Raw genomic sequence first — 15,570 nt, 5'->3', positions numbered from 1 at the left:
ACTTATTAACATGATTTATATTTGCAAACTAATTTTTATTGGAAAGAGTACAATTTCTTAGAGTCAGTTTGTTCCAGAAAAAATGCTACCGATTTCCTTAGAAGTAGATTTTAAAACTTATTACCATCCTAATTCTTTAAAAAAAATTTGGCTACACGTAAGCTTGGGTGATAAAAATTGACTGCCTGAATTTGAATCTTTCATTTCCACACATTAACCATCTGAATGAGACCATTTATAATCCTTTCTGAACCTCAATTTCTTCATATGTAAATGGAAACAAAATTCCTTCCTTGTGTATTTGTTCTGGGGATTCATGATAATGACTATAGAATATGCACACAGCATTTGGTACCTGGTAGACAAGGAAATGCTAGTTATTATTCTAAGAACCTTGGCTTCATAGAATAATACATATTTGAGAAACAGTCACAAAACTAATGCTTTAAAACAGTGAAACACTGTACCATAAGGGAGGTGCCCAGCCAGGAAGTTAATGAGGGCTGATATCTATCCAGCCCATCGTTGGAAAAGTGCTTCTTTTCTTATCCCCATGGGCCAGTGGAGCTCTGAATCAGCCTTTCAGCACCAGGGAGTTCCTAGAGGATGTCCTTCAGGAAACTGATCTAGGAGCATAAAATGCAGACCTCGGGGGCGACAGAGGCTGACCGATGATGTTATGAGGTAAGAGATCAGAGGGCGCTGATCCCCGTACACAACCTAGGTGGGCTGGTAGAAACCCAGGGAAGGCTGTGTGGTGGGGGGTTGGCACCTCCTGGAAGTCCTGTGATGGAGAATGCTAGTATGAGAGCAGTGGGCTGCCCCCCTGGGGCCTCCCAGAAGTAGCACTGAATTAAGGGGAGAGACCTCTAGCTGGAAGGGCCTTTGTGGATAAGGGCATGAGACCTGGGTTATTAAGAAGGACAAGCTTACAGACAGCTCAGTGGATTCAGAAGTAACAGAGGTTATTAAAGAACAAGTGGGCTCCTTCCCCACTGATGAATGTCCTGGTCTTACGTAAGCCCCAGAATGAGGCTCAAGTCTAATATAAAGATAAGAGCAATCCCAGGTAACTGGGTTTTCATTTCCACCAGGGGAAGAAAGTGAGTTTCAAATGTAAATTAAACTTAAAATTAAACTTAAAAAAACTTAATGGGTCATAGGATTCCCTCCTATGGGACATGATTCCCTCCCATGCAATTCAGAAGGGATTAATACATCTGATCATTTATTAGTGGTAAGTCAGGGATTCTTCCAAAGAGACTATAGATTGGCAATAAGAGAAGAAAGCACATCATGTCTGTAAATTTCCTCTTAAAAGTTCCTTTAAAAACAAAAAAACACATTATCTGTACTTGCAAGTTATGCCATATGAGAGAAACAACTGCCATCAAGGGCTGTGAATGAGCTCTGATGGGATACAGCATTGGTGTAAAACTTAAAAAAAAAAAAAAAAAAGAAAGCATTAAGTGTGAGAAACCTCCTCCTTCTGGCCACAGGTTATATCCCCACAGGCAGGGCTCCCAAAGACATTGTAACTAGAGCATATTCTTGACTCTAGATTATTTGAACAATCATTTAAAGAATTTCTTCTTTAATCAGAGGATACTGTTCAAACACTGCTTAGCCCTATATTTTAGGAAGAGTAAAATGCTATTGTGGTCATCTGGCTGTTTATTTCCCTCTTGGTGTCCTGAAAATTGCTGTTCATTGTGGTTTACAAGTGTTTAAGTAAAGTCTGCTTCAGTGCTTCTCAAGCTAACATGTTTTACATGCTTAGTCACTAAGTTGTGTCTGACTCTTTGCAACCCCAAGGACTAATGTGTCTATTAAAATTTTTTTTCCTATTCACTGTGGACGTTATAACTTTTAAGTATAATAAAAATAAATTATTAGAAAGCAAAACGGAAAAAAAGATGCACAAAATACAAAGTCCAAAAATTTTATCAGTCAATAGACAAAAAGTTACTCTGTCAATTGCTAAAAACTTTTCTAAACATTTATTCTCTCTCTTTTTTTGAAGGTTATTATTTTTTATATAATATAATTTGGAAAGGAATTTGATGCGAGACATGAATGCGCAAGTCAGGTTCATTACTATTTTTTAATGAAATTTATGGTCATCTGACTGTAATAGAAAGTAATAGTCAAATGACAATTGTCTACTGAGCTCACCATTCATCCCTATGGGAATGCAAAGTCCCAGCAGAAAGCATTACCAACTCTGGGAAAACTCCAAGACAACGGAACAGAAAGGCCCAAGACAATTATCCTTAAAGAGGGACATTAGGGACTTCCCTGGTGGCCAGTGGCTCAGACTCCAAGCTCCCAACACAGAGGGCCTGCATTCCATCCCTGGTCAGGGAACCAGATCCTACATGCCACAGCAAAGATACTGCTCTTACACGCCACAATTAAGACCCAGCACAGTCAAATAAATACTTTTTTTTTTTTTTTAAAGAGGGCTTCCTTGGCTCTCTAGAGGTTAAGAATCCGCTTTGCAATACAGGGGACACTGGTTCAATCCCTGGTTCGGGAAGATCCCACATGCCACGGGGCAACTAAGCCGGTGGGCCACAACAACCGAGTCAAAATGCTGCAACCACTGAAGCCTGTGTGCCCGCAGCCCCCTGCTCCGAGACAAGAGAAGCCATTGCAGTGAGACGCCCGTGCTCCCCGCACCTAGAGAAAAGACTGAGCAGCAACAAAGACACAGCCCAGCCATAAGTAAATAATTATTTAAAAAAGACATAAGTACATTTACATTTCCTCTGGATTTTTCTAAAGATTAGGGACATATGAAAGTGGATTTTGTAATGAAAATATTTTAACTTATTCATTTAATAAATATTAAATGCCTTTTGTGGATGTGTGCTGTCTTAAATGTCACAGGACAAAGAGTTTATAGTTTAAAAAAGGTATGATGTGCATATAAAGAACACATCACTGAGTAGGACTGGCCAGAGCTATATGAAGTATTGGCCATGAATGATTTGATTTGTGAGGCTGCTGGTTACTCTGCAGTGTCTGTAAAAATTAAAAGTTTGATCCCTGAGTGGCAAATACATTTTCTTCTAGATATTGTACAGCAAATAGTAGTAATACTAATTAAAGTAGCCTTTATTTTCTGTAAGTTTCACAGGGAAAATGATGAAAGATTAGAGTGTACTCTTATTTGTTCTGCTTAATAACTGCACTAAAAGATTCCATTTATTACAGTCAAGATGATAAAATATAAATGAACTTTTGTCAGTCTTTTCTTCTCCTGGAATGTATCCTTCAATGAAACATACTTTTCTATTTTCACTTCTGTGCCAAGAAGTAGATAAGAATCAGATGCGCTTAGTCACTCAGTCGTGTCTGATTCTTTGCAACCCCATAGAGTGTAGCCCACCAGGCTCCTCTGTCCATGGACTTCCCCAGGCAAGAATACTAGAGTGGGTTGCCACGCCTTCCTCCAGGGGATCTTCCCAACCCAGGGATCGAACCCAGGTTTCCCACATTGCAGGTGGATTCTTTACTGTCTGAGCCACCAGGGTTATACACATTTCTCTATGTTAGGCACTTAAAATATTATTTCAATGAATTTTTGGAACATCTGTATGAGAAAAGCATCATTATTATCTCCATTTTATCAAGATGGAAACTGAAGAGCTTGCCCAGAATTACATAGTGAGCAAGTAGTTTGAGATTGGAATTCAATCCTGCCTGAGTCCTGAAGGGTCACCCCAGCTCTGGACTCACATTAAGTCCCTGCATTCTTTTTCATTGGCAGTCAAGTTCACATGTGCTGCAGAGGCTATTGTGATATTTCCACACTTACAAGACTTTAACAAGGGAACTCAACCACTCACAAAAGCAATGATTATATGTTATCAGCAATAACTTAAGATAGAAATACTTTCCAACCACATGAAGTTTAAATCTACCAATCTTCACAAAAAACAATTCTCTATCTGCCTATCCTATCTACTGATAGATGTTCTTCTATTCGCGGGCAAAGGAAGAATAAGTTCTTTTACAAGGTGATAATTGTATAGATCAAACCAGAAATGCAAAAGGAGATAGTGATGAGGGGTGGGGAGATGGGAAACCAGTGTGAAGGAGGGACAATGTATATATGAAAGACACAGAGAAATGAAGGTGAAGTTGACAAGTGCTGGCTCCCACACCCAGGGGTGTTGGAGAGTGGGCTAAAGGAGACAACTCAGTTCCTCTGCCTCTGGTTTCAGCCTGTCACTGGAAAGAGCAAACCCTCTTCCGTGGGCTAGTCATTCGTTTAATCTACGAATCAGAGATCAAAATTCATGCTATTACACAGCACCTTTGTGAAAAAGAAAAATGCTCTGAATTGAAAGTTTGCATATGTCCCCACTGAAATTAATTTCAGTATTTTTAATTTTAATAAAGGCCAAGAACAGAATCAAGTCAAAGGTAAGATGCATAGATCTTCCAAAAAATATAAATTGTGAATGAGGACTTTTCTTTGTAAATTAGTGGTGGTTTTAAAATTAGATTAACTGTTTCCCAAGATTTTCTTCACATTTGTTTGACATCTATCTACATTCTCTTTAGTTATGCTTTTTCTCCCCTTTCCTCTCTTATTCCTACTTTAACCACCTTCCACTCTTCACAGACCTGGCTTAAGAAAACCAAATATATGGTCCTATTATTAGTTAAGCGGGCTAATGATTAACAGCAGCTATCTGAAAACAAATAGATAAGGTGAAAATTGTTGTGCAATTTAAATCCATTGTTGAAGGATGTTTTCTTATTCAGTGTTATAGTCACCCCAGATGTCCAGGGAGAAAAAAGTACATTTCAAGATGCAAAAGGTCTGTAAGAGCGAAAGAAAAATTTCTTTCTTTCTTTCTTCCCCCTTGTCCCTCTGTAAATTTTGTGATTGAAAAAAGAAATGAGGTATGAAAGGAAGGGAATACGACTATTTGTATATGCAAAAGAAGAAAACAACTAAGGTACTTAAAGTGTTGTAGGGTGTCCCACAGAAGGATCAAACAAGCATAATAGGAAGATCCTTGAAAAAACATATCTGTGCCTATTATTCCTCAAAGCAATGTTATAAAATTTAGTGTCTGCCCTTTCAAGACAATTGGATATCTCTGCTAATGCAGATTAGCATACTGTAAATAGTGCCAAATACAGTGTTATTCATAAAGTATCCATTGAGCATTTTTGGACAATGCTAACATAGACTAACAGAGAAGGCAATGGCACCCCACTCCAGTACTCTTGCCTGGAAAATCCCATGGACAGAGGGCCCTGGTAGGCTGCAGTCCATGGGGTCGCTAGGAGTCAGACACGACTGAGCGACTTCACTTTCACTTTTTACTTTCATGCAATGGAGAAGGAAATGGCAACCCACTCCAGTGTTCTTGCCTGGAGAATCCCAGGGACAGGGGAGCCTGGTGGGCTGCCGTCTATGGGGTCGCACAGAGTCGGACACAACTGAAGCGACTTAGCAGCAGCAGCAACATAGACTAAAGTTCAAGAAAGAAAACCACACTAGTGCTTTCACTGGCCCTACTGAATGTTTCAGTGCCTGCTGGAAAAGGACTAAGACTAGAGTTCAAGATCAGTGTGTATATCTGTTTGCTCATAAAACATTAATTGCATAAATGTTAAGGACCAGTAGCCAGTAACAAAGGTCTAATTCCTTAGGCATGCATATTCTAGCCACTTGCATGCATGCATGCTCAGTTGCTTCTGCCCAACTCTTTGTGACCCTATGTACTATAGCCCGGCAGGCTCTTCTGTCTGTGAGGATTCTCCAGGCAAGACTACTGGAGTGGGTTGCCATGCCCTCCTCCACGGATTCTAGCCATTCATCCAAATGCAACTGATTTTCCTTTAGGGGGGAAAAATCAGTTAATTCATCTATTTAATAATACAATAATTTAAGTGAAAAGAAACAACTTATTACTTAACTGCTTATTTTAACACTGAGATGAGTGTCACACAACTTTGTGAAAATAGGTATTTGAATTTTGAATGACTCAGAATCAGTCTTAATGCCAAAGTTTTCCAGTCCATTTTTGTGGGCAGAGAAGAGCTTTTCTGCTATCAGGCCTGACGGTTCCTCCTTCACTAGACTACAGGGGAGAAATCTGCGTCTAGGAACAGGGCTTCCTGGTTTGTGCTTGACCGTTTCACTATATTTGCCCTTGACTGTATCCTTTTGTGACCTTCAGAAGGCTGAACATCTTTATACCCACTTAAGAATAGCTATATCTTCTGATTAATAAAATAAAATTTGCCTGACTTCTGACGTAACATTTTACAAGAGGAATACGTGTGAGTTTGTGTGTTGAGGGAAATGTCTCCCCATTCCCATTGAGAGGGTCCCCATGAAGTCAGTCAGTGTTTCCGGAGTATCTCAACGTCTCATGTCAAGAATGCAGGAGCTCTAGGATACAAGATATAACAAATCCGTTTGTGTCAGATGATGTTATGCATACATAAATTAACTCCATGTCTCATACCAAAAAAAAAAAATCACACTTAGGGATGAGAATTGGCCCTGATCCTTGAAAAAGAGGGAGACATGAGTCTCACCATTAAAATGAGAGCTGCCAGTCTAGGTATTGGGTTACCTGCATATCTGTTAATCCTGCATCTGAGAGAAGGACTCAAAGGCTCCCTTCTAAGTCCTTAAGGAAACCAGACTCTCAAATGATCTAAGAGGGAAAGCTTCAGCGAGAAAAGAAACAAAATGTTGCGCTCCTTTCCTGCAAGCCGGGTTTCATCGTCTCGCCCTCTCTGATGGTAAACACCAGAGGATTATCTCCCAGAAAGCTGAGCACAAGCCTGTCACAGCCTGTATTTGAAAAGAACAGAAAGCCAAGGAATCAGGACCCGAGAAAAGTGCAAGGAGAGTGATCCAGGGGAGTTAGTGGAAGCAATGGCAAACAGCGTCGTTCTGTAACCAGGCGCCCAGCAAGGTGGCTGTGGCAGGTGGAGGGGTGGGGTCCCTAGAAGGACCTTCCTGGCCCCAGGAGGGCTACTCACCCTCGCCGGCCGTCCTCCGAGTCGCTGTCCGAGGCCCACTCCTCGCCGATGTCCGGCAAAGCGAAGAACAGGGTCTTGGGGCCGGGGCCAGGCCCAGGGGGCACCCGAGCGCTGGGCTCTCTCTCCCCGGGGCCGGGGAGGCGAGGGTTCCGCGGGCTCGCGGTCACACTGCTGCTGCTGCTGCCCGCCGAGCCCCCGATGGACGGATACGCCTCCCAGACCGCGCCGGGGCCCGGGGGCGGCCGCGCCACGACCACCAGGTGGGCGGGGGAGCCTGCCGAGCTAGGACCGCCGCTGGAGGGGGCGGGCGGCAGAGCCAAGGGCAGGGGCGGGGGCGAGGACCGGACTCTGGCTGCTCCCGGGCTACTGGGCAGCGAAGCAGGAGTCCCCGCCGCCTGTGCCGGGCGGCCGGCGACGGAGACTCGGGCGTGGGGGGCGGCGAGCAGGGGATGGAGCGTGGCGGGCGTCGGCTGCAGCAGGACCGACGGCCCCCGAGAGCTAGACGGGGAGTCGGGGGCCAGGGCCGGGAGAACGGTCAAGGTCCGGGCCGCGCTGAGCGAGGTGCCGGGGCGGGAGCCCGCGGCAGCAGCGCCTCGCGAGGGGCTGGAGGAGGCGACCGGCGAGGGGGCCGCAGGGGGCGCCGTCGAGGTCTTGAAGATTTTGGCAAAGAGAGACCCAAGGTCCAACAGCGCGACCTTCATGTCCTGGCCCTAGAAACGCCGTCCTGGCTGTGGCCCGAACCTCAAGTCCACGCGGAGCCCGCCTGCAGGGCTCCATCCACCGCCGCGCGCAGGGCTCGGGACGAGGCGGCCCTGGGCCGGGGTGGCGGGGCGCGGCGGGGCCCGTGGGGTCCCCTCTAGTGGCTCACCCCGGGGGGGCCTCTGATGCTCTCTGCTCGCGGAGGAAACCCTCCAGGCGCTCGGCCCCGCGACTCCTCGACGCCCGGTCAGCAGCCCGCTGCGGTCAGCAGTCCCTTCTCGGCCTTAGCGCTGCTGCGAGACCCCGAGGGCAGGGGTCCCGGTGCCCACCGGGGGCGACTCCGGCAGCCGCCAGCGCCACCGCGGGCAGAGGACTCAGACCCGGGCCTCCGGCCGCCGCAGAGACCCCGACGGGCCCCCGGGACGACGCGGGCGGTTGCTAAGCTAAACAAAAACCCGGCTTAGCTCACTGCTAATTGGGCCCCAGACTGCAGCCTGGGGCTGCGTCTACAATAGACACCTGGGTCTCCTCCTTGACCCTCTCCTTAAAGGAACACTCTCCAATTTCTCCATCACCCCTTAGAGCGTCACCAGATTCGCAGAACTCTGGGCTAAATGATACGAAGTTTGAACACAAACCTGGGAACCATAACCCTGATTCCAAAAAATCTGGGACTTAGCCAATCAAAGGCCAAAATGAACCATGGCCAGCTCTCTGATAGGAGGGAAGGTTAATAAGAAGCTGTATTCAGATCATTTCTAGAGTATGAGCTTTCAGGGTTTAGGCCCCTAATCATCGGATTGATTCTGAACACATGTAATGGAACTTGAAGGGAGAGTCAGCAAAAAGGGTCATTGCTGAGTGAAGCTTGATTCAACTCAGCCAGTTCCTTGGGAGCTGCACTTGTCTGCTGCCACCTCTCTGGGTTTCTGATTTTACAGGCCCAGGACCTTCATTCATAGCTAAGCAACCTCTTAGGATGGAGCCCCAGTAACTTAACTCATAAAATACTGATGTGTAAATCCAACTCAGATGTGTTAAGTAATAACAGCTGCAGTGCTGTCTGCTTTTTCCCTAGGAGAGGAATTCCTGTTGAGGTCAAATTAAGTTGAGCACAGAATCAAAGTAAGGGGAGTAAGTTATATATATGATATATATTTCATATACAGAGGGTAGTAACATAGGAGCAAATCACCCTTCTCCATGAACAGCAGGGAATTCACCACCTGTCTTCAGCTCTCTAGCTATTTCTGTGCATTTATTACTAACCACTTCCATTATTGCACAGGCCTTTTTTTTACGTACATGCTATTATTGTTGTATAGCTGCAAAGTCGTGTCCAACTCTTTTGTGACCCCATGGATGTAGCCCGCCAGGCTCCTCTGTCCATAGGATTTCCCAGGCAAGAATACTGGAGTGGGTTGCCCTTTTCAAGGGATCTCACCCACCCAGGGATCGAATTCGCATCTCCTGTACTGACAGGCAGATTCTTTACCACTGAGCCACCTGGGAAGACTGCTTTAAATACAGAGATACCGTTAATAAGGCCAACAGAAAAGTTCCTACTCTTTCAAGTCCCAGCGTTGAAGGTAGTTTGTCTCTGAGGTGTGTTTGCACGTACCCTCTGTTATGGGCTGAACTGTGTTCCCCACAAAGATATGATGTAGTCCTAACTGTCAGTGTGTGTATGTAACCTTATCTGGAGATATCGATAGGATCTTTACAGATAAAATCAACATAAGACAAGGTCATTAGCATGGGCTCTAATCCAATACCCTTAAGAAGAGAGATCTCTGAACACAAACACAGAAGGAGAATATCATGTAATGGCAGAGGCAGAGGTTGGAATGAGGCAGCCCAGGGGTGTCAATCTTTGAAGGCCAGCCCCCGGAAGTTAGGAAGAGGCAAGGAAGATCCTTCCCTACAGGTTTCAGAGGGGGCTTGGCTCCGCTGGCATCTGTTACCTGACTTCTAGTTTCTGAAACTGTGATAGGAAACATTTCTGTCCTTTTAAATCACCCAGTTTGTAGGACTTCCCTGGTGGTCCAGGATCCAGCTGCTGCTGCTATGAAGGGTGAAAGTGAAAGTCACTCAGTTGTGTCCCACTCTTTGCGATCCCATGGGCTACGCTGTCCATGGAATTCTCCAGGCCAGAATACTGGAGTGAGTATCCTTTCCCTTCTCCAGGGGATCTTCCCAACCCAGGGATCGAACCCAGGTCTCCCACATTGCAGGCAGATTCTTTACCAGCAGAGCCACCAGGGTATATGGGTTCAGTCCCTGGTTGAGGAGTTAGGATCCCGCATGCCACAGAGCAACTAAGCCCATGTGCCGCAACTGCTGAGGCCCACGTGCTCTGAAGCCCATGCAACTACTGAGACCACGCGCCACAGAGTCCATGCACTGCAATGCAAAGGTCCCACATGTGGCAACTAAGACCTGACGCAGCCAAAATTAATAAATATTAAAAACAAAATCACCCGGTTTGTGACACTTTGTTATAACAGCCCTAGGGAACAAATACACTATTGGGGTGGTAATTAATATTTGGGATGCTTCATAAGATCTTTCTGGTACCTCTATGAAAGTCTTCAGTGGGTGTATTTGCTCTAAAAAGCTGACTACAGATTAAAATAATTATCATAATTGTCTTAAAAAAATCCACAGGGAGGATGACAGAAAATATAAAAAGGACAGAAAAAAATATCATTGTGGTTTAAAAAATGGATGTAAGAACCTTCTGGTCAGCCAGCTTCATGAAGAAGGCACAATGGATAAATGATTGATCCTTTCGTTTGAAGGTCCTTTGAAAACGACAGATAATTGCAAACATGATTAACGATTCTACACAAGATGCTAGGTCTTTTATACCCATTGTTCATCTGTCAACAGTCTTTCAGACAGATGTTAGCGGCTACCCGGCTTTTCTGTTAATTACCAGTAGCATGTCATTCTCAAAACATGAGCCCCAGGTGATGTACCATGATGGTCTGACTCAGGCAAGAGAGTAAAGGCAGCAAATCATCCTTTCTAATTTTGCCAGTGTTGATTTTGGATAGACTTTATTTCAGATGTCAAAGCTGTGTTTTATGTGATAAAATTCCCCTGCTTAAATTGTTTAATTATTTGGTTTTCTGATGTGTATAATGATGCTTGGCTACATCACTGAGAAAGTATTAGGCAGTGATGACCATGTTGCTATGTAGAGATATTATGTTTTGGAAACCTGAAAGTTAAAACAACCTGAGGAATTAATCTATTTAGGGATTTATATCATATCAGCATGATGCCGAGGTCAAGATTCTATCAAGAAAAATACTGTCGAATCTGATTTTATAAAAGAAACAACTTAACTTCTGGGCAAGGAAAGGCATTTGTTGATTTGACAAATATTTAGCTTAGCACCTGGGTGGAGACGGTACGGTATGGAAGCCTTTGGGGCTGGACTTCCTAGGTTCACACTGTCTCTGCTACTGGCCAATATCCATGGCTCTCTGTTCCTCAGTTTCCCCAACTGTAATCCCAGGGTGATAATGGTTCCTACCTCAAATAATGGGACTTGAAGAGTTACATTGACACATGCTTGGGATGTGATATGATCCCACAGGGTAAGCTCTCAGTAGATGTTGGTTTTTCGTCACATGTGATGCCAAGTTACACCCAGAGGATCCTGTTTATCTCAACACAGATGAAGCCCAGGACTCAGGCACAGTGCCTGCAGCTGCATCGCCCTCCAGCGGAGCACAGGAAATCCGTGCGTGTGGTGGGGCTGGGGGGCTCAAGGGCTTTAGGTCTCACCAGCAGGTCTCGGTCCACTTCAAGGGTCTGCAGGTCCAAGTTTGTGCTTAAAGAGACCTGGGAGGTACATAGCAGCCTTGTACCTGAGAGTTTGATTCGGTGTAAAGCTTCAGTTTTAGCATGTAATAACTGTGAGCAAGACTAATGAAAGGGAGCAAGAACTGGTGGAGTCCCCTGGGTATAAATCCTTTCTGTGTTTGTAGGGAAAGGTTTCTTCAGCCTCCTAGAACTTCCCAGAGTTCCAAAAGGCAAATTCAAGCCCCTGCTAATCAAGGAAATAGATGGGGAGACAGTGGAAATAGTGACAGACTTTCTTTTTTGGGGCTCCAAAATCACTGTAGATGGTGACTGCAGCCATGTGCAGGGAGCGGCTTGAAAAAGCTGACTCTGGGAGCTGCCTTGATTGATTATCAAGGGTCTGTTCGCAGACATAGCTCTCTGTCCCGCCACCCCTCTGAAATTTACTATCTAAGTTAACTCCTAACAGACCATTAGTGAGCCTTGAATGTACACAAGGTGCAGATAGATGGCTTTGCACGACTGCCCTTAAGATAAGTAGGATGCCTTTGGCGCCATGAGAGAGCTCTGGTTATTGTTATCTTAAAGATGATGTACATGGGGAAGAATTTTCTTTGTGATGCCTCTCTTCTTGGTTTAGTATATATGTAACCCTGAGAAATAAAGAATCATCGTTGACTGCAGCGATCCTCTCGACCCCATCTGTTCTGTCTCCTTTTTTCTTAGCCTAAAGGAACGCGTAGTGTTGCTCGCTGAAATCTTCCGGCTGGCCCGGCAAGTGGCGCCCAACAGCGTGGAGCTCAACGAAAGTTCCTTGCGGCCGCTGCCCGTTGAAACTATTAAGGTAAGTAAGAGTGTGTGTACTTGTATATTGAGGGGCAGGAAGGAATATTGTCGAGAGTATAAACCATGGGACAAGATAATAGTCGTCAGTTGTTTGTGCATATGTTACAGATAATGTTAAAGGATCGGGGAATGCAGGTTACTAAAACAAAATTGCAGACTTTTCTTAGTTTTGTTGAGGAAGTATGTCCCTGGTTTCCACAGGAAGGGACTATGAGTTTAGAGATATGGAAAAAGATAGGGAAACAGATTCAAACCTATTATACTCTCCACAGACCTAATAAGGTTCCTGTGGAAACATTTTCATTATGGTCTTTAATAAGAGACTGCCTTGATTTTGAACATGAGGAAGGGAGTAAATTAAAACACATGCTCCCACCCGAAGAACCAATTTATGCTACTCCTAAAGTTTATGCTACTCCTAAAGGGAAAGGACCCACAACCTTTGAATTAGAATATGCAAAACCATTGAAGGAAAATGAGGGAACGCTGACTCCAGAGGATGAGGAAAGTTTAGAGGAACAGGCAGCTGCTTACCATAAGGATGATCATTGGGAATTACTTGTAACTGACAATTCGAATGTGCAGGCAGCAGCTGCCCCTCCAACAAAGGGTCTGGAGGCACTCATGCAGAAATTATTAATAACAATAAAGGAAGAAATAAAAAGGGAAGGTAGGGATGAAGGCGCTGGTGCAATCTCTACTGTGCCTCCTGCTTATGCACCCTCAACTATTGCTGGATTAGATCCTCCACCTATTTCCAAACCTGAAAATTTGTTGAATATAACTCGTGAATCACACAGTTTGTCCCCCTTGCAAAAGGCTATGCAACAGGCCCAAAGAGCTGGAGAAACTGTTCAGGGATTCTCTGCTACTTTCCCGGTATTCGAACATGAAAACCAAAGGTATTATGAAGCTTTACCTTTCAAACAACTAAAGGAATTAAAAATTGCCTGTGCTCAATATGAACCTACGGCTCCTTTTACCCAGACCATGATAGAGAGTCTAGGAGGTCAAAATTTGCCACCTAGTGATTGGAAACAAATTGCAAGAGCTTGCTTATCAGGAGGGGACTATTTATTATGGAAATCAGAATTTACAGAACAATGTGGCCATATAGCTGAACTAAACCAGTGACAAGAGATCAATACTACATATGAAATGTTGGTAGGGGAAGGGGCCTACCAAAATACCAATGCTCAATTGAACTATTTGCCTGGAGCATATGCTCAAATTTCTAATGCTGCCCGGCAGGCTTGGAAAAAGCTCCCTTGCTCTAGTAATAAGACTGAGGATCTTTCAAAAATTCGTCAGGGGCCTGATGAACCATATCAAGATTTTGTGGCTCGTCTTCTTGAAGCAGTAAGTAAGATTATAGCTGATGAGCAGGCTGGAATAGTGCTTACTAAACAATTAGCCTATGAAAATGCAAATTCTGCCTGTCAGGTTGCACTTAGACCGTACAGAAAAAAGGGGGGTCTATCAGATTACATTCGTATATGTGCTGATATCGGACCTTCCTATATGCAGGGTATTACCCTGGCTGCAGCTTTACAAGGTAAAAGCATAAAAGAAGTATTATATCAACAGCAAATGAAAAATAAACGAGGATTACCTAGTAGAGGAAATGCTGGCTGTTTTGTTTGTGGCCAGCCTGGACATCGTGCTGCCTTTTGCCCCCAACGAGCCAATTCAGGGAATAATAAAACTCCTAATTTATGCCCTAGGTGTAAAAAAGGAAAACATTGGGCAAAAGATTGTAAATCTAAAATTGATGTCCAGGGCAACCCACTTCCCTCACCATCGGGAAACTGGGTGAGGGGCCAGCCCCTGGCCCCGAAACAATGTTATAGGGCAATGCAGGGAAATCAGATGGTAGAAGGAGAGTTACAGACTTGTTCAGAGTCACCTCAGGGAGTGCAGGCTTGGACCTCTGTTCCTCCTCCTACACAGTACTCCAGGCTCTGCAACGTGTTCCTCAAAGTTTTAATTTATACTCTGACAGTCATTATGTTGTCAGAGCTCTCTCAGTCATTGAAACAGTACCCCTCATTGGAGCTGCTAAGGCCTCTATTCAAACATTGTTTTTAAAAATTCAGAATCTCATTCGAGCCCGAACTCATCCTTGCTTTTTTGGGCACATACGTGCTCACACTGCCCTTCCTGGGCCTTTAGCGGCTGGGAATGCTCTGGCTGATGAAGTCACCCGTATGGTATGTTATTCTTCCTTAACCCTTACCTCTGCAGCACAGGCCTCTCATGCAATACACCATCAGAATAGCAATTCATTACGGCTGCAATTTGGAATTTCTCGGGAAGCCGCTTGTCAAATTGTAAAAGCTTGTCCTACTTGTCCACAGTTTTTTGTGCTCCCAACATATGGAGTCAATCCTCGGGGTTTACTCCCCAATGATTTGTGGCAAATGGATGTTACACATATTTCTGATTTTGAAAAATTGAAATATGTGCATGTTACTATTGATACTTTCTCTGGGTTTATCATGGCCACACTTCAATCTGGGGAGGCTAGTAAACATTGTATTCAGCATTGCTTACGGAGTTTTTCTGCTATGGGCCTACCTAAATGCATCAAAACAGACAATGGCCCTGGATATGTTGGCCGCAATTTTCAAACCTTTTGTGCCCAGCTGCACATCGTACACAAGACTGGAATCCCATATAACCCACAGGGCCAAGGAATTGTTGAGCGGGCACATCAAACCCTTCAGCACCAACTGAAAAAATTAAAAAGGGGGAGTTTGTATGCTATTACGCCTAACAATCTTCTTAGTCATGCTTTGTTTGTTTTAAATTTTCTGAGCCTCGATAAAAATGGAAAATCAGCAGCTCAACGTTTTTGGCACTATGATAATAAAAAGGCACGGCCATTAGTCAGGTGGAAAGACCCGCTGGAAGGCAGATGGCATGGGCCGGATCCAGTTCTAATATGGGGGAGAGGTCATGTTTGTGTTTTCCCGCAGAATGCTGAAGCGCCGTGCTGGCTCCCGGAAAGGTTGGTACGCACGGCAGAGGAGATCACTGGTGGAGCGAATGAGACAGCTCACAATCCGGGAGACGGTCCTGCTGCCGACAGCTCAGCAGATACAGGCACTGTTACAGATGGCATGTGAGAATGCTTCCAACCCTTCCCCTGCCTCTCCTACTAGTATATTAATTTCATTATTA

At 44.6% G+C, this 15,570-nt stretch overlaps 1 protein-coding gene across 3 annotated transcripts in view; it reads right to left on the bottom strand.

Moving 5' to 3' along the window:
* Window positions 1-7,742, bottom strand: part of FAM149A (family with sequence similarity 149 member A) — a 37,149-nt gene extending 29,407 nt beyond the window's left edge. For all 3 annotated transcript variants that reach the window (XM_061134769.1, XM_061134770.1, XM_061134771.1), the window contains exon 1: window positions 7,027-7,742. In XM_061134769.1, the coding sequence (XP_060990752.1) occupies window positions 7,027-7,727 (701 nt within the window). In that variant the 5' untranslated portion in view covers window positions 7,728-7,742. The remainder of the gene's footprint in view (window positions 1-7,026) is intronic.
* Window positions 7,743-15,570: the final 7,828 nt, after the last annotated feature.

This window comes from Dama dama, chromosome 32 (genome assembly GCF_033118175.1).
Source record: "Dama dama isolate Ldn47 chromosome 32, ASM3311817v1, whole genome shotgun sequence".
NCBI classification, from domain to species: domain Eukaryota; kingdom Metazoa; phylum Chordata; class Mammalia; order Artiodactyla; family Cervidae; genus Dama; species Dama dama.
Note: the sequence above shows the minus strand (reverse complement) of the source record. Positions and strands in the feature narration are given on the sequence as shown.